This window comes from Lagopus leucura, unplaced genomic scaffold, assembly GCF_019238085.1.
Source record: "Lagopus leucura isolate 7727_CA_CO unplaced genomic scaffold, USGS_WTPT01 Super-Scaffold_100004, whole genome shotgun sequence".
Lineage (NCBI taxonomy): Eukaryota > Metazoa > Chordata > Aves > Galliformes > Phasianidae > Lagopus > Lagopus leucura.
Genome location: NW_024962264.1, coordinates 62,661,710 through 62,681,715, shown reverse-complemented (window position 1 = coordinate 62,681,715; position 20,006 = coordinate 62,661,710). Strand labels below are relative to the sequence as shown.

At 42.5% G+C, this 20,006-nt stretch overlaps 1 protein-coding gene across 6 annotated transcripts in view; it reads left to right on the top strand.

The window, feature by feature from the left end:
- The window catches only part of FGFR3 (fibroblast growth factor receptor 3), a 51,039-nt gene extending 45,365 nt beyond the window's left edge, over positions 1-5,674 (top strand). For all 6 annotated transcript variants that reach the window (XM_042870973.1, XM_042870972.1, XM_042870971.1 and 3 more), the window contains exons 15-17: positions 899-1,036; positions 2,467-2,572; positions 2,651-5,674. In XM_042870973.1, the coding sequence (XP_042726907.1) occupies positions 899-1,036; positions 2,467-2,572; positions 2,651-2,815 (409 nt within the window). In that variant the 3' untranslated portion in view covers positions 2,816-5,674. The remainder of the gene's footprint in view (positions 1-898; positions 1,037-2,466; positions 2,573-2,650) is intronic.
- Positions 5,675-20,006: the final 14,332 nt, after the last annotated feature.

Genomic DNA, 20,006 nt, shown 5'->3' with positions numbered 1-20,006 from the left:
AGCAGTTTCAGCAGTTTTCATCGCATCTGAACTTCACACGGACCAAAGTAGCTCAATATGCATACACTTTATTTCAATATTTGGTTAATAATGGTTTTTTTACAGTAATTTAGCAGACAGGCTGCCTGTTCCCCAAGGCTTGCCGCTTGCAATTGGACAAATGAATCATTTCTATTTCTGTAAATTTCACATACTTTGGCTTTATTGATCTTAAATCATAGTTTCCATGCTTAGGTAATGCTGCATGGGGCATGACAGATAAATCAAAGCTAGAAAATGGGAGAGAGAGCATGCCTGAAACAGAGACAGATAATCCCTGTTTTTAAAAAGAAAATGAAGAAGGCAGAAGATATTTTTGAAAAGAGGACTTTTAACCAGAGCACAGCTGCAGGAGTGGAGTGTGTAACATTAGTGCTCTGCTGATTTTTGTTGGGGTATTTTTCTCTCAGCTTAGCCAGTGAAATGAGTGTTGTAACAAGCAAGTTTTGGTATCAGCTTGCACAATTAGTGGCCTGTGGTTCCAAGCCTGCAATTCAGTGAAGCTGTGCATGAATAATTTGATTTGTTCCATTCAGTGGAGCTGGTGGAAGACCTAACAAAGAGCTGGGGGTAATAGATGGGCTGTCACCTATCTGATTAAATGCTCATTTCAATTTCAGACTTGGTGCCTGGGATTTCTTTGCTATTGAGTTGGATCAGCAGAGATCTCCAAGTAACTAGTAAAAATGGCCTAGGCAATTAGTCATGCTATTGATGACTTTGTTAGCTATGCATGGCTGCACAGAAATAAAGCAGAGCAAGGGGAAGGGGATACTGGGGGAATGGGGGGGTGAATGTGGAGGGGAAAAAAAAAAAAAAAACCCTCATTGAATTTTAAAGATCTTTCTTTGGTTTCCAGCTGGTCTTTTGGAGTGCTACTATGGGAGATCTTCACTTTGGGAGGGTCTCCATACCCAGGAATTCCTGTTGAAGAACTCTTCAAACTCTTGAAAGAAGGCCATCGGATGGATAAACCCGCCAACTGCACCCACGACCTGTGAGTGGAGAGGGGTGACCCTTTCTCCTCTTCCCACTCCCCCTTCCCTCTGTGGCCACAGACTGCCAGGGCCATGGCCAGGCCCTGCTTTGGGCAGTTGGGGTGTCACATTTCTTCCTCATTCATTGGGTGGCAATTTGGTGTGCATATCTGGGATCTCATCCTTAGGACAGGCCCTCATCCTGCTTTCAGACCACATGCACACATGAGGTGAGGGCTCCACAAATCCCTCCTCCCATCCCCAAAGTAAGGTTGCAGTCTCACACCCTCCTTGCCCCACGCCTCAGGGATGCTGTCTTTGGAGTTACGGCCACAGCCCATTTTGTATCCCAGAAAATGACATAGTTATATTCAGTTCCTTCCTCATTTCTTCAGCTCCAGTGATTCCTCAAGCCAGCCTGAGTGGAGAAGGGTGTGCCTACCCATGCTTGGAGGGGAATTGCAGCCATCCCCTCAGCACTGGGCTGCCTCCCTGCTGCTCCTGACATGGCAGTTGGGGAGCTGGGCTATGTGGTTCCCCTCGCCCATAGCTTTTTTCTCAGGCAGACAGAATTCTAGGGGTGAGCCTCACAGTGAGTGATGAGCACTGCCATGGGTGACAGCCCACCTTGTCTGTCATCTTCTTCCTGGAAAAGCTGGAGAGTTGAGCAGAGAAAAACCTGATAAGGTTCAACAAGAGCAAGTGTAGAGTCTTGCACCTGGGGAGGAGTAACTGCATGCATCAGTACAGGTTAAGGGATGACCTGTTGGAGAGGAGCCAAATGAAGAAGGACCTGGGTGCCCTGGTGGACAGCAGGTTGGCCATGAGCCTTGCAGTGTCGCCAAGACAGCCAACGGTAGCCTAGAGTGCATTAAAAATAGCATGACCAGCAGGTCAACTGAGGTGATCCTCCCCCTCTACTCTGCGCTGATATGACCACATCTGGAGTGCTTTGTCCAGTTCTGGTCTCCTCAGTTCAAAAAAGATAAGAGGTAATCTAAAAATAGTCCAGCAAAGGGCCTCAAAGATGATTCAGTGCCTGAAGCATCTCTCTTATGAAGAAAGGCTGAGAGATCCAAGGCTGTTCAAGCCTGGAGAAGAGAAGGCTGAGAGGGATCTCATAACTGTTTATAAGTATCTAAAATTCAGGAGTCAAATGGATGGGATTAGTCTCTTTTTGGTTGGTCCAGCAACAGGACAGGGGGCAATAGGCGCAAACTGGAGTGCATATCATGTTTGATATGGAGTTCCATATGAAACATGAACAAGAACTTTACTGTGGAGATGACAGAACCCTGGATAGGTCATGGAATCTCCTTCTCTGAAGCTTTTCAATAACCACCCAGATGCTTTCCTGCTCAACCTACTGTAGGGAGCCTTCTTTAGCAGGGGGTTGAACTTGATGATCTCTGGAGGTCCCTTCCAACCCCTGTAATTCTGTGCCTGGTAGGTACATGATCATGCGGGAGTGCTGGCACGCCATCCCCTCGCAGCGACCCACCTTCAAGCAGCTGGTGGAAGACCTGGAAAGAGTCCTTACCATGACATCCACTGATGTGAGTGTGGTGTTGGTGTGGGAATACAGGGAGAGGTGGCTTATCTCCAAGCACACTAACGGGTCTGTCCCCCTTCAGGAGTACCTGGACCTCTCGGTGCCCTTTGAGCAGTACTCGCCCGCTGGCCAGGACACCCACAGCACCTGCTCCTCAGGGGACGACTCGGTTTTTGCACATGACCTGCTGCCTGATGAGCCCTGCCTGCCCAAGCATGCACCCTGTAATGGCGTCATCCGCACGTGACGGCCCCCCTGGACAGACGGATGGACAGACAGGCAGTGTGCCCACCCTGGCGCAAGTGCAGAGCGCTGAAGACAAACCCATAGTGAAGGATGTTTCCATTAAACTGCTCAGTGATGCCAGAGGATTTTTGTTATTGAGCTGTTCAGGGTAAAAAAAAAAAAAAAAAAAAAGAGTTAAAACAATTTTTTTTTTTCCCCCATTTGCTGTATAAAAAGTCAAGAAGCACTGTTTGGCCTGAAGGAATTCATCTCTTGCCAAGATGATCTATCATGTATGATTTTTTTTTTTTTTTTTTTTTTTCTTTATTCCTAAGCAGAATGTTAAATCTGAGGGCACTGCCCTCCCGCCTGCGCTTGCTGAGCGCCAGAGTAGCCAATCTGTGCCTACAATACAAAGAAGAGGAAAAAAATCTTCCTTTTTTTTTTAAAAAAAAAAAGAAAAGCTAATGAAAAAAAAAATGTAAAGAATGTAGAAATTCTTTGCTTATGCAATCTGTACATGAACCTTTTTGGTGGAGCTGAAAAGCCACGTTGCCTGCAGGGATTCATATATTTATAGAAATATCTATATTTTTGTTGTCGTCGTTTTTATAGCTTCGTGACCTTATTTCCCAGCTACATAGAAGGAATCTTTTTCAGAAGAAGAAAAATAAATAATACACAAATCAAGATGGAGGAAGAACTAAAAATTTTAAAAAAAGAGACAGTCAAGTCATCCTATAGGAGGAGAGCACTGCCTGGCCACTGGCCATGTCCCGTAGGGATTGCACACCCATGTGGCATCTGGAGCTGTGTCCCAACCTACAGGAAGAGCCAATCTGGGGAAAATCTTGCTTTTTGGAGACGGGGGTTTGCATACTTTTGCTTTCAAAGGGCAAGTTGTAGGGGAGAAACTCCTCCAGCCCTTGGCACCAGCGGTTTGGCTCCATCTACAAGCAGTGACTTGGAGAAAGAAGTTACGGGTACCTGTAGGCAAGAGCCTTTAACTTATATCAAAAAGGTTTATTCCAGAGAATCTGTGTATATATCTATAAATATATCCTGTATATATATAAATAAATATATAGGGGAAAAAAAAAAAAGAATGTATAATACTAATTCAACATAAAGCAGTACTGAGAGAGTCTCAAAATATGAGCATTGCAATCTAGGATATACTGATCTGAGTGAAAGAGAAGAGTTGTGTTTGTTTTATATCTTCACAGTTTTGTTTTAAAAATTGTACGTTAACATGTATATTTGTAAAGTTATTTATAGACATTAACATATCTGTTCTTTGGTTTAAATAGCATAGTGTTACTGTAAACTTTAAATTTCACCGAGTTTAAGGGTGTTTTTTTTTTTTAACTTATTAAAAATGGAGAAAAAGTATATCAATCAAGTTTTTCTTTTGTGTTTATGGGAAATATTGAAAGAATGTATAGATGTACAGTCCTTTAACAAATTACATTTAATGTTTTATATATATATTTTATATATATGTATTCATTAAAAAAATATTAGTTTATCCTGGATTGCAGTGAGCAAAGGTAAGTTTATTTTTCAATACATCACCAGTGGTTAAAACCGAACAAATAGCAGAGAGATGGTTTTTACGTATTTCAGAAAAAAGAGGGCCAAGATTTCTTCCATCACTTTAACCACTGTTCATTACTGGGGCGTGGGTGTTTATTTTTCTATTTTCGAATGAAGGTATTCTTTGTGGTCCAGTCAATAAGTAGCACGCAGCAAAGCAACGTGTTGACTTTGGATGACACGCATTAATTTTTTTTTCCCCCTGTGCCTGTAACGTTGTATTTTGGGTTTAAGAAATACCATACAGGCAAAATAGCAAGAGGAGTGACATTGTTTGCAGGGGAGATGCAACGACTGCATATTTCTTTTGCATTTAACACATTGAAAAATGCCAGTAATGCCTAGTTTTCTGTTTTCGAAATGCTGTGCTTTTTTTGTTCCTGAATGTCAGACAGCAGTGAAAAAAGAACCTTCACGTGGCTCAAGCTGACAAGGGGGGAGGTGTTGGGGTGGGCTTTTTTTATTGTTGTTTGTACCTTTTTTTTTTTTTTTTTTTTTCCAGAAGACTTCATCTGCTATCACAAAGAGGCAAGGAGAAATGCATCCTGAATTCCTCCTGTACATTTTTCTCTGGTGCACATTACATATCAACGTTTCAGAATAGCAGGATGGCAGCATCTCATTTTTAACTTTTTTTTTTTTTTTTTTCCTTCTTAGAGCCACAAAATCCTTATCCTTAAATAAATAATTTATAGTTTGAAGTTATTTCAATGGAAGCTTGAGAAGGTAGATTTCTATAGAATTTTGTTTTGTTGGGATAAAAAAAGAAAAAGAATTTTTTGGTATTTTCTTACAAATGTCTGCTAATTGTGTACATTCCAAGTACTCGAAGCGTTGTGTTTCGTGTACTGAAAAAAGAAAATGTACAAAACTGTGCATGATTTCAAATGTTACTAGATATTATAAATATATATATAATTTATTGAGTTTTTACAAGATGTATCTGTTGTAGACCTGTTGACTTAACATTTCTTATTCAATGCTTATATAGTTTTATAGCCTGGACTATTATCTTTAAAAGCTTAAAAAAATTAAAATTCCAATTTTGTTACATTTTATACTGTTGATGTTACAATCCACAGGTTTGCATAGCGTGATTTTTCAACAAGCAACTCTGTTCAGTTTATTTTAATAATGTACTTCTGTGCCTGACAGCTGCAGCTGTCAAAGGTGTGAGACAAACACTAAATAAAACTATTCTGCTTTTGTTAACATGGCAAACTTAATTTTACAAAAATAATAATAATAATAATAATAATAAACAAGTTGTTAAATTCTGGGGTTTATTCCCAGTTGTGAGGGTCCTTTGGAGAAAAAAAAAAAAAAAAAAAAAAAAAAAAGTAGAAAAGGTAGCCCTAGCACAAGGGCAGGGTTTGCTAATGAAACCTGGGCTTATTCAGAGCAGGAGCTCTCCCACTAAGAGAATGGTTTCTGGGAAAGAGAGCATGTGAGCGCACAGAGCAGGCACTGTGAGGTGGACACACAGGGCCCCATCCTGCCCAGCACCCAAGGGGCAGATGCATTTGGTTCCTTCGTATTTGGGAATGTGGAAGGGAACTCTAATCTGTGCTTTGCTGGCAGCAGATGGAGTGCAGGGGGTTGCTGCAGCTCAGGAATTATTGGCCATATAAAATTAATAGACTCTTATGAGTGATTCTCTGCTTCCCAGAAACCTTTTAACTTTTGCTTTCAGGTCTTATGGTGAGTGGCTGAGGGAGCTGGGATTGTTCAGTCTGGAGAAGAGGAGGCTCAGGGGAGATCATATCACCCTCTACAACTGTGTGAACAGAGATTGTAGTGAGGTGGGGGTCAGGCTCTTCTCTCAGGTAGCAGAAATAGGATGACAGAGAATGGCTCTGTGTTGCACCAGGGAAGATTCATGTTGGATATAAATAAAAATTTCCTCTCTGGAAGAGTGGTGATGCATTGGAACAGGCTGTCCAGGGAAGTGATGGAGTCCCTGTCCCTGGAGGTGTTCAGCAGGCATGGAGATGTGGCTCTCAGCGATGTGGTTAATGAGCATTGATTGGGATGTGTTGACGGTTGGACTAGATGATGTTAGAGGCCTTTTTCAACCTTAATGATTCTATGATTCTAATTTTATCTCACTACAAGTTATTTGCAGTTTGAAGTAAGAGGCCAGGCAGGAGAGCACAGGGGTCTATGCATTTCTGCAGCACTGGAAGCAATGTCACTGCTAGCAGAATTCTTTTTTTTAAGAGTGATTGCTTGGTATTTAGGTCATTTCCTTGACATGGTAGGAAAAACCTTTTTTAGTACTACCAAGTCGCACTGCACTGTGGGAGGAGAAATCTGGCTTCGGCAGTGGGTTGTTTCCATGCTTTCAGGACATGTTCTGATGGCCAGCACTGAGCCCTGTCCCAGCAGGAGCGGCACAGAGTGAAGAATGACCTCTGCTCATTCATCATGGCATGGAGGTGAGGATGTTGTGCACTGCTGGCCACCAGGATGAGAAAGTGCAAGAGGGACAGAGCTGCAGTTAGCTGCAGAGTTTAGCACTGCCTGTGTTTAGCTTGTGTGTTACAGCTGCAGAGAAAAGTCCTCCAAGCACACAAGACAAAGTTTGTCTGTGGCTGACCTGCACATGGAGCTGGCGTGATGTTTGCTTTTCCTCTTGAGTTTCATGATGTCATTCTTCCTCTGCCAGCCTTCATGCACTGCACTGTTCGCTTGCGGGTTAGAGAGGGGGATAATGCTTTGCTTTAATTGCCCTACTGTGCAGTGAGTTCTCAGCCAAGGAGGAATATTTGGCTGCTGCAGGTGATATGCATTTAGCAACTTGCAAAGCAATCTCAAGGACCACTGAAGCTGCTTCAGGGGGGCAGTCACTGAGCGTGTCCCAGCCCAGCCATCACCGCTCATCCTCCCCTTTAGTGGCTGCAGCTTTCCACCCAAGCCATGTTTCCTTTCCACATGAAAGAGGTATTTTTCAAAACAGAACAAGTGTCTCTTTTCCTCTGCGGGTGACTGCACAAACAGGGCCTCACGCTGGCCCTTCTGACCTGTTTCATAGCAACGTTCAAACAAGTTACTAATATTGTAATATTTTATGTGTCCTCGTTGGCCATGGCTCTGCGGTATGCCAGGCAGGATTTGGCTAAAGGAAAAAAAAGTCTGAAGCTCTACAGGTGTCAGTAGGAAATGGAGGCAGCTAGAATGAAAACAGCCAAGTTTCCTCATTCCTGGTGCCATCTAAAACTCTGCTGCTGGTGGACTCCTCTAGCAAGTTAGTGCTTTCCAGAGGCTCTGCATGACCTGCAGAAAGGGAAGGTGGAGACACGAGTTGTACTGACATTAAAAGGGAGTAGAAAGAAGGATGACTCTGCTCAACATCATAGAGCTATCAGCAATGGGGAGACGAGGGAATGGCCAAGCACTGAAGTACTTAGTGGCCCAAGACCATGGTCTTGTCAAAAAAGAAGGGATTTGTCATGCTTGACTGTACCCATTCTCCAATTTCTCAGCTGCACTGGCTCTGTTTCATAACCATCCCCACGTGTCACAAATGAAAACTGATGCTGAGTAGCACAAGATAAGCCATGGATAATCAACTCACGGCCTCCGGAGTGATAACACACCCTGTTCAGCCATTTTTACAGACATTTAGCTAAATTCCATGTCTGTGTGCCCCCAGGTCTACCTCCCCATTCCCCTGCATCCCCTGGGGGCATGGTAGGCTGAGATAGGAGAGAAAGATGGTAGCACTGCCTGACATCAAACCTGTCTCAGGCAGGTACTGCATTTGGGTTCACTGTCCTCAGCTAGAGGCAACACAGATAACAAGGTAATTCAACACTTCCAGGCATCAGAGACTGTATTACAGCGCAGGGGTAAAGAATAATACTACCTTTTAACTCACTTCCTAATAGGAGAGGAACAGAACATAAAGTAATGACAGCAGAAAATCTAAGCTAAGAAAGTTAATAAGGAACATCACATGCCCTGAAGACTCTGCCAGATTTGTAGAACTGAGCAGAACTCAAACATCTTAAAAGCGCTCACTGAAGCTACCTTGAGGAACTATCCAGTTTTGAGTAGCAAATGCAAGATGATCACAGACTGCACAGATATCAGCACAACATCTTGCACTTGCCTAGGAGCCTTCAGATATCTCTGGTCCTAACAAAAATGGCTGAACACAATTCAAGAAAAATAATACCATAGCTTTCCTGGATAGCACTATAGGTATCTTTTTTTCCCCCAATACAGCCAATAATATGTTCAAGACACAATTCTTTGTGCTGACCTTCCATCAAACACTTGTCTAGTTTGCTCAGCAAAGCAGAAAACCCATTTGTTTGGTTCCAACAAGTCAATGCCAAGTTTTCCACTTCCACACCAGTAATATGAAAGAGGCAGACAAATAGAACTTTCTCCAAAAGTAAAAATTAGCTAGTCTTTATAGAAGTTGTTTTCAAGCAGATCCTTGTATTAAACCTGCTTCAATCATATTGGCACGTAATCCCTTGTTATTAATAGGCACGGAATAGAGATACCTGTTTTCATGCTCTTGTGCCTCCCTGCAGGATTTAGCTCCTTCTCCAGGCTCCACAGCCCCTGTCCTCATTGGAGAGGTGTTCCATCCCTTGGGTCATTTTTGTGGCCCTCCTCTGGATGTGCTCCATCAGCTCCATGCTTCTCCTGTACTGAGGACTCATTAACTGGACGCAGTGCTCCAGGTGAGGCCTCACCAGTGCAGAACATAGAGGCAGGATCACCTCCCTCACCCTTCTGGCCACACTCTTTTTATGCAGCCCCAGACACGGTTGGCTTTCCAGGCTGCAAGCTTGCCATCCACCAGTATCCCAAAGTCCTTTTTGACAAGGCTGTACTCGATTCTTTCATCCCCCAATACAATACATTTCCATATACTTGTGAGTTCACATGCTGTTATGTGTTACTGTCAGGAAGGGTTAATTATTTATAACCTGCATATGAAATGTTCAAACCTGGGGTAGTCTAAATGACATCCCAGAGCTCCTGTTACACAGGTAATGCAGATTTCTGGTGTTTATTCTCTCTTGCTAAGAAACCACATAGCCAACTCTATGCTGCAGATGAGAGGGTGAATTTTAGGGCTGATTGATCTGGGCACTATAAAATACATTTGTGGAAACACCCTTGACAGTATGAACTCCTATCTAATGCTTTTCTTGGAAGTTTATGGCTTGCATATGAAAAACTGCAAATCCCTCCCAAAGGTATTTTTGGTCAAATTCTTGGAGAACACCTAGAAAATCAAGAATCAGACCATCTAAATGAGACCCTGCAGTCACACAACCTGCCTCTTCAAAAAGGTGGTTCTGCTCAGAACAACTCTTACTGCCTCAGCTTGGGGTATTTAAATATCCAGTTAATAGAAATTATCTGCCAAGCAGCCCTTCAAACTACCCAGTGAAATATTCCTACCCTGACAGAAACTCATGAAAATTTAGATTGTGTTTTTGCAAGCATTATCACCTTCCAAATAGCCCAGGAGAGAAAAGGAGAGGTTATGCAATGCATCCCTAATGACCAGGGAAATTTGTCTGGTAAAGCAAACACTGAGGTCTGAAACCACCATACTTGGCTCCTGAACAGCACAGTGTCTACTAGATAAAAAATGCAGATAAATACAACACACATAATGAGGCTGATGCTGAACATAGAGATCCGGATGGATGCAGGTTCCGGGCTGCAAGTGAGAGATGAAAAGGACCTTCTAGCTCTTTCCTTGCATAGACTGAGTGAAGATGTTCAGGGTGGAGTGGAGATGACCAACATCTGGAGTTCCCCCAGTCTGAGAATGAACAGTTTTGCTAGTATATATGCTAGTAAAATTGATGCTTTTAATGTTACCTATCACTTTTACTGATTTTTACTGCTCAGGCCAAGGTTCAGCCTTAAACTACGAGAAGTCTCAAAAGAACTGAAACATTTTGGATATGCCTCTTGTGCCTCCATTATGTCCTTACTAATTAGTTTGTGATGAGATTTTCTGTTGAAAAGTTACCAGGGGAAATGTGCACACTGGTGCCATGTTTTACCTCTGTTAGGAGTTATCATTTATTTGTGAGGATCAAATTTTTCTTTCTCAGTTTGAAGAATAAGCAGGAGGTAAGAAACCTGAGCCAGTGGCAGCCTTCAGATCCTGCGTCCACTCTATGCAATGCCTCACTATTGGCCTTCACTCTTTGAGAGTGACTTTAACAACAGTTTCAGGAATTAGGTTTCCAAATCAAGGCTGTAATTGGATATCCAGAAAACAGAAAGGTAAGTGCTGTATTCATTACAGCATTGCAATGTTACATTGGAACATAAAGACTTTTGACTTTTCCACCAGCCTTGTACTTAAATATAGAATCTAAGAAATTTTTACAAGGTAGAGGAAGGACAAGAAATTGCTGGCAAAAGAAGCATTTCTGAGGTTGCAGAATCAAAAATTATTTCAGTTGGCTGATCCAAAGCTAGTTAATTTTCTTGAATGTGCCACAGTCTTCATGTAGGTGGTACTAGCTCGTATTTGCCTTGCCCAGATCAACATAGCACACAGATTATGTGGACAAGGAGTAACATAAGCATAGTGTGATCCCAAGGAGAGCAAGCAGTTCTTCGAAAGGAATACATTTATTCTCATCATCCCAGTAAATCTGAAAAAAACATGTAAAAAGTGACATTTTAATTTTTAGGCAAAATTTCCAGCAAAGCCAAGGGAAGCTTGCTGGTATGGGAGGAACCAGAGAAGTAGGGCCTCCATGCATGTGTGAGCACGTAGAACAGGGAAAAAAAACAGTTGTTTATGCAACATTGAAATTGAGAAATGAAGCAGTCAAGCGACGCAGTGCTAGGGTTGAATGCTCAGTCGTAATGTTGCCTCCTAGTATATAAGGTTCAGCAGCGGTGTGTTTGTATATCGTTATGGATCCATACAACAAACAGTCTCTTCGAGACAGGGCAAGATCAGTGAAATGTGGTGGTTTGTTCAGGGGCAACTCAACCTTTGATTATCCTGCCTGAAAAAGAAACCCAAACCAAGACCTTAACATGCACCAGCAATTAACAGGCATCTTGCTCTAGAATGCTCCTTGTAGCTAGTGCACACCAACCCAACCATCCATTTTTGTAAGCACAGGGCTATAGAAACTCATTATAAAAGCCCACATCACCCCTCAGGATTCAGTTGTGCAATACCGCCAGGTCAGGCACAGCTCAACTCCTTCTAGCAAGAGATTTTTGGGAAATGAGTGTGTGTAGGTTCAAGGAAAGATCTTACATGTTCTATATGCCTTTCAAGCTTCCAATGGATTGCTTCCTAAGTAAGAGTCAAATTCTGTTCTTCCTCATACTATCTTGATGGTTCACAGAACAAAAGTATTGAGGCACTGGAACATGTTGCCCAGAAAAGTTGTAGACGCCCCACCCCTGGAAGTGCACAATGCCAGGTTGGATGGGGCCCTGGGCAGCCTGATTTGGTGGGGGGCAATCAGCCTATGGTGAGGAGCTGGAACGGGATGGGCTTTATGGTCTCTTCCAACTTAAGCCATTCTATGATTCTGCGATTCCTAGCATATTATGCATATTACTCCAAATGATCAAATCTAATGCTGTTTATTTTTATTTCCTCAATGTCTGAGTGATTCATTTGGCTCAGAAAATGGATTTTGCTATCATTTCAAGCAACTGCTAATTAGAATGACTGAAAGCAAGTACTTAATTCCAGCCTGAAAGAAGCCAATGGTTCACATTAAATATCAGATAAGGTGAAACATATCAATTTAGTCTAGCTATATGTTTGTCAGATTTCTCTGTATCTCAAGCATGAGTAAGATACAACCAATGAGAAGGAAATCAGATATCACCAAACTCTAAGTAACACTCATGGAGCATAACGCTCTCCATTCATCTTAAGTGCACTGAAGTTCAAAGCTCAGATGAAGCAGATTTTTTTTTTTTGAGGGAAATCTAATGCACAGAATTAGTGAAATAACCCATAAATCATCCATCTCTATTTTCATGTCAAAATGCTCCATGGAGCTGAAGCGAGAAAGATTTTTGCAAATTCAGTTAAGCAAGAGTAATTGAAGCTCAAGGAACAGGATGAGCTGGTGGTATATCCACCAGGTACGCACAGATAGATAGGGTCTGGTGACAAGAGAGGCTTCTCAGATCTCTGCGTATTCTTTTAGGATGATGACAAAGCTGCTGCCCTTGACAGATAATTAAAGTAGTTTACAGGCACAGAAACTAAGACAGGTATTTTTGGAATATCTGCCTTAATTTCCATTTGAGAGCTAAAGCTTCCAGTATGGTGCAAATTAAAGCCATATTTTCAGTAACTATCCTGTCACACAACATATTGCAGTAGTAACCCTAGGAGCTCAGGCATGGTAGAAAATTAACCACTTGGCTTCTCTCAGCCCTACTCTTGCTAAGATCGTATGGAAGAAATATTCAATATTTTTCACCACTCCCATAAAAAACATAAGACTTACAAGCCAAAAAAAGCCCTAAACCAAACAAAACAACAAAAAAAGACATATCATACTTGTCAGATAACACGTGGATTTAGCTGTCTCATCTTCAAACACTCAGGTACGAACCAGAGAAGTGGTAGAGTCGCCATCCCTGGAGGTGTACAAGAAACATGTGGATGTGACCCTAGGGAGTATGGTTAGTGGGCATGTTGGGGGTAAGCTGGCAGTTGTACTAGATCTTAGAGGTCTTTTCCAACCTTGTGATTCGATTCTATTGACCATCCTCCTGCCTGGCATTAAACCTCCCATTATTTAGTATTTGCCTCACAAAGACAAGTACTGTCCTTTAAGAGAAGCTACAAACTGGACACATTTTATCCTGGCGTCCCCTGCACAGCCATCCCCACCACTCTTCTCATCAGAAAACCCCCAAACATATCATTTTAAAGCATTGGGTATAACACAGCAGTTATTTTTTCTGCAGTTCTGCTGCTTCTGCAACTCTTACTCTGGAGTACACCTAACACATTCAGTTGCCCCCGAGCCAGGGCTTTACCTGTGCTCACTCACCATAAAACCCTGTTGTTCTGTGGGAACATCTGCTCATTTGAGCTCCACCCAAACACCCCACACATTCTTCAGAAATTTCTCTTTCTACAGGTCTAGTTGCTTTTTGCCAACAGCAATATACACACTTGACATGCTAAGAAAAAGTATTTAGTGGGGGGAGGAAAATGCGTTCCTCATAAATTATTCTCACTGCAGGATAGCTACAATCAAGCTAACAATCCTGTATTTTAGGAAACCTGTTTGCAAAAGTAAAGGAGCCTGACTGAGTCAGCTAAGGTGAAATATTCACCATTTCCTCTCCATAATACCCTTCAAAAAAGCTTTTATGGCAATTTACTATACTGACCGCTGGTTACTACTGGTTTAAGCAAATGGAGAGCTATGGAACACCCCAGGAGACAAATCCCACATTTGAATCAATATTTGGTGACAGACAGAGGAAGGGATTTCTACCAATGCTTCTATCGCACCTTCTGTGAAACAGGCTGCGAGTTTGGCTTTGGTTTCTGGCCAGCTCCTGTTCCTTATCTCCCTGGGGATGATCCATCCCTGATAACAATAACTGAATTTGCACGGAAGAGCAAAAGCTCTTTTCTGATGGGCATGGAAGAAAGCACAGACAGATATAGGGTACGGAGGTTTGGGGAATTTTCTGACTTGATAAAACCCCACACTTGCAATTTCAACACACACACACACACACACACACACACACACACACACACACACACACACACAAAAAAAAAAAAAAAATTAAAACATTTAGTTCTTTTTATTTTCAGTAAAAATCACCAGTTGGAGCTCTTTCTATTTGATTTCTCATTTTTGAATTTGAAAGGTTCTAAACTCAGCTTTTCTTTCCAATGAAGAAGTTTAAATATGATATAATATCATGACCCCAGCACCTGAGGTTTACAAGACAGGAAGCAAAGAGAATAATTGCCAGCTTCATTTTTCATTCATACGAATGAAAGTCTTGGCAGTTTTCAGACCTGAAATGACAATTTTCAGTCCAGAAAAGATGCATAAGTTTGAAAAATCTAGGTAATGTTTGAGTTCTGACTGCACTTCTCCATCAGTACCATCTTGCCACAGCTGCTGGTGGTGCTGGCATTACTTGGAGTAGGATAACCTTTTAAACGTGTGGTGGTGACTGGTCACTAAAACTCTTTGTGAGAGCCATATTTCAGTCATTCCTGTGCTTCACACTTGATCTTCAGCCATCTGGCTAGTCATGCTGAATTTGTTGCTAAAAATTCTTGTCCCAGATGACCCAATGCTCTTTGAAGCTCCACTCTGAGTGTGCAGTGCCCTTGCGTTTTTCTTGTCAGAATGCAAACAACAACCTCTGTCTGAGAAGACATGGTCAGTAAGCTTTTCCCGAGCTTCTTATTTTTAGTCACAAAGTTTTAGTTAAAGGTTGACATCTCATAGCATTGAGCATTGCACAAATGCCTGGCACCTGATTCTTGCCCTCCAAATTAGGGTTCTGGAACAGACCGAGTTAGAAAACCAAGTTGTAGACAAGTCAGGCAGAGAGCGTATGTCCTTCAGCACGAAAAAAAAAACCAAAACAACCCAGCTCTGACCTCCAGGTCTCTCAAGTACTGTCACTGCAAAACCAGCGCAAAAGAAATACCCTTTACTTAATCCTTTGCAGAGTTTCATGTCTGGTCCAAGCGTTAAGCAAAAGAGGCCGATTGCAGAAACGATCTTCAAACCAGCTTGTTACTCAAGAGCTCCCTCTGGTTGGATGCTCAGTGCCAGGAAGGTAGACAAAGTTTCTGTAAAACCTGTTCAAACTGCAGCACTACACTTATTCCCTTTGCTCCTGCAGTTTCAATTAATCCAGCTTGATTTAATCTTTTGTAATTGTGCAGTGCGTTTTTATTTAAATTTGCCTCCAGTCTTCCATCAATTAGTACATCCATGCATAATGGATGGCAGTACCTTAGATCTCACCGGACTGCCTCCCTCACTTCCTCAGCTCCAAAAATGCTTCAGGTGGCTGCCAGAAACTGAACATTTCTCTCTCTGATTCTAGACCATCTTGTAAAAAGCCTGTTTGCAATCACATGAGCACTGCACTGAAATAACTCCACATGCAGACAAGTTCTATTAAATCATCCATGTAGTCATGCTTTTCCCGTTACCCTTAGAAGTGGTTCCCATAGAAAGTCATGCACTGATTTTGAATGGCAGGAGAAAGTTAAGTTGAAATAAGAGTTACTGAGTTGTATGAACTGGGTTCTGGCTCTGCCATATTTAATAAACTCCACATATTGCTTAATTTATCTGTAACAGTAAATGAATAGTTATACATGGTGCTCCCTGGTTTGCCTGTTATCAGTAGTTATAGTGATGTGAAGTGGGTTGACTAACTATAACTATTAGAATCGTTAAGATTGGAAAAGACCAATAAGATAATCTGGACCAACCCCAACCCACCACCACCATGCCCACCGACCATGTCCCTCAGTGTTACACCTCCACAGTTCTTGAACACCTCCCGGGACAGCGACTCCACCACCTCCCCAAGCAGCCTGTTCCAATGCACTACCACTCTTTCTGAGAATATATTTTTCCTAATATCCAACCTGAACCTCCTCTGGCACAACTCAAAGCCATTGCCTCATATTCTATTATTCAGATATAGTCTGCAGATGCATCTATGAGCCATCAAACACCTTTGGCTTTTGGCAAAACTTTGTCAAATCAATCTTCAAAGCCCACTTTTCTGATGCAAAGTAGAATATTTACCAAGTCCCTTAGGTGTGTATGCACTGCACAAAGTCATGTCAACAAAAGCAAAGAATGAGAAGTGCACAGTGCTTATACAGGTGGCCTTCACCACCTTCTGTCTATCTGCACTAACGCTGGAAAAGAAACTGAGGGAACAGCAAGTTTTCCCTAAATTCTCTGTTCCCATTAATGCCACTGAGATAAATGGGTTAATGCTCTCCTCTTTAACAAAATCTTCATGAAAGTGGATGGTAATTGCAACTAACAAGCAGACACCAACTAGAGATGAATCAGTTCTGTGCTCTTCACTTGTTTGTAGCTACAGATCTACACTGTCTACAGTGGAAAAGTTCATCTTAGAATATATATTTGTTTGCATGATTAAACCACTGCCACCACAATATTCAATATTATTTTGCCTTTGGCAGCAACAAGGACATCTGGGCAAAACAGTATTTAATATTATGCTAGTTAAGGCATGTCAGATAATATACTTTCCAACATGAGGCACTCTCCCACAACAGACAAGCCATAGAAAACCAGTTTTTGTGGTCACTGAATTAAATAAAGCCTTTGTGAAGTTATATGAGATGGGTCAACATCCACTCCAGCAAGAGCCCCTCATAGCAGGGGCAATCCAATGCAATGGCATCTTACAGGTACAAGCCCAAGAGCGCCACACCACCAAAATCAATCTATAAACTCCCAGTTCTATAAACTCCCAGTAAAGCCTGAAATATGGAATTGGGCTGTGCTGGGATCTCTCACTTTATGTTTGGTTTCAGAATGAAATAACTCACACCTGCTACAATAGAACACTAGGTCAGTCTGCATCTGTGCTGTGGTCACAGCCACACTCACAAGCACGACCTATCTGGACCTACCCTGCTTCTTTGTTAGCTTCTCCAGATGTGGGGACACTCCGCACCCCAGCTTCCCACAAAATGTGCTCCTTTTGCTCTTGTCACATTTTCTCAGGACTAATGCAAAGGTTCCAGTTGCATGCTCTGTTTCATGTTATTCACCTTAAAAGCTTTCTCACTTTCAATTGTTCTCTCTCTGGAGAAAGCAAATGTTGCTGTATCTGTAAGATGTTTCCTCAAGATGCTGCATATACCCTACACACACATACACACACACTCACACAATGTCTGTTAGGTCAAAGACATACACATAAACATATTAACCTATTCAGGAGATGTAGAGAGAGATAAAAGCTCATGAAGGTGCATTATGAGAGGAAAAAAAAACCCAAAAAAAACAAAAACAAAAAAACAACAACATATTCTTCAGCTGTGGCAGAGATCAGCATAGGTCAGTCAGTCCAGCAGCAATAGTGAAGCACTGGAGACCCATCAGGGAATTCACAACTACTTGGGCATCATACAGTGAGCTTATTGGCTACACAAAGCCAAGTCTGTCCACTGTTAGAGGCCTCTGATGGTTGTTGCCACCATATGAACTACGGCTATGTAAGCTCACTTATCATGCATGAGAGCACAGGCAATGCTGGCATGGTCCCCAGTTATAATCCAGTCCAGGAGCTGGAAATACAAACTGTCCTGTACTGATTCCATCCTGCCAGAGGATTCTCCAGTGCATGGGAACTTTTCTCTTGGCAGCTTAGCCAGTTTTTCTGGTTTGCTTTGCATTGCCATAGTGGAACACAGCGGCTGGCATGGCTGCTCTGACCTACTGACTCCAACCCAGCTGCCTAGGAGAACTCCACCATAGGAGCAGACATGAAATCCAAAACTACAGAAAGATTTGCCCTGGCAAAGAGCCATAGTCCACAGCCTAAGAAGTCCATGTATTAGAAGTTACTGTCTTTTCACAATTAGGATTGATTTTTAACCAGCATTTCAAACTTTGCCTTATCTGCCAGCCCAGGTGTCTACATAGGTCCCTTCACCAGAAAACCTGCATTTTGCTTTCTCTTGCCCTTCACTGAGAAGATAGCAAATGAAAGCAGAGGCTAAACAAGATAAAAGACCAAGGACTCTAAAAAAGCCTACAACTGTAGGAGTGAAGATGGGAACTTAACTGATCATCACATCAGGACTCCCACACAAAATCCATCATCATTCCACAGCAGAGTGACTGAGCATACTGCCTAAATACACACAAGATGTGCTGCTGCTTTCTTACGTGTACTCCTTCTCTATGCTCTCTCCATATACCAGAATCCCATCTGTAGACCCAACAGAAAAGAATGTCCTCACAAGTCTTTGCAAACTCTTTCTGCCTGTAAAAAATATGTGACTTCTGCATTCCTTGCTAATAGAAGACAAGACTCAGCTGTGTGGAAGCCCCTGCAAGCAATTATCTCCTTTTGCTCTCTACAATTAACTCTTTTTATACCTGCAGGTCCTTTCCCCCATAACAGGTACTAAACTGTTCTTAGAGATCCACAGTTGTCCATAAGCATGTGTTCTCAAGTTGCAATGCTAAAAGACAAAGCTGATTTAAGCACTCGTATCGTTGATACCCTATCCTAGCTCCTCTCTCCTGGCTACCTGCCTTTGCTATATTCCCTACTAAGGGACTCCTCCATGAATTAATTCACAGAATCATTGATCACTCAACATCCTAAGTTGGAAGGTACCCACAAGGAACATCAAGTTGAACTCCTAGCACCACAGAGGAGCTAGGTGGGAGCTCTCCCACCCAAAATCCAAATCATATGCCCAAATGTTTATTTAACTCCAGCAGCTCAGGGCTGTGCCCACTGCCGTCTGGTGCAGACCCTTTCCCTCACCCCCCAGCTGCCCCTCCCCTGACACGGCTCCATGCCATTCCCTTGGGCCCTGTCGCTGTCACACAGAGCAGAACTCAGTGCTGCCCCTCTGCTCCCTGTGAAGAGCTGTAGCTGCCATGAGGCTTCCCCTCAGTTCCTCTGCACTGGGCCCAACAAATCAACGGCCTCAGCTCCTGCTCACGAATCTTGTTCTCCAGACTCTTAATTATCTTGCCCTAATGCAATGCATTCAACCAACAGAAAGTCATTCTACCTCTAAAAGAAGAGGCAGCTCACTGACAAGGGATGGCAACCACAGAGGGAGCATGGAGAGCCTTGGGACCACACAGCTACACAGCCCGGGGGAAAGGAAGGAGAAGGATGGACAAGGGATTTGTCCTAAGTGAGCTCTTCAGTTGTCTTTTGAGGGTCTTTTTGCACTGCCCAAGTAGGGAATTGTGGGTTGTCCTAATAGGGATACTTGTTTTTTCCCAAGAGCATTCTTTTCATATTGGACAGCACAGGTTTACCCATCCCATGCCCTTAGCCCCATGCCAGGGGCAAGGTTTGCCTCTCAAGCTGAGGACAGAAAGGGAGGCAAGAAGCCCCTGCTCCAGGGGTTTGCAGCCTGAATCTGATATGCAAAATATACACAGTAGAGTTATACCAACACAGAATCCTCACACCATTAGAAAGAGCAGTACTGCAAGAGAAAAGCCTTTCCAGTCACAAGTTTCAAAATTATTTCTCTTTGCATTGCAATGAATTTGCCACTGGCAGGGGTTGAAACTCAGGAGTTAATGTTCTGCAGGTTTATGGTAAATGAATGCTTCTGGAGCCATAATTCATGTTAATTGACAGAAGCTGTCTGCAACACTGTGAAATATGCACATCATAGCTGCAAAACAGGAATCCCTGTGTGCATTGAAAAACAAACAGTGCCTTTTCCTTCTAGGCTCTATGATTACTTCTCTTTTTCACATCAAATAAAAACTGCTAGTTACGTTTGCATCTGAAATGAGGTGTGAAAAGTCAAAGATGCATCTGTAATGAACCAGCCAATGCAAGAACTAGAAGAGGAATGTACCTGAGAA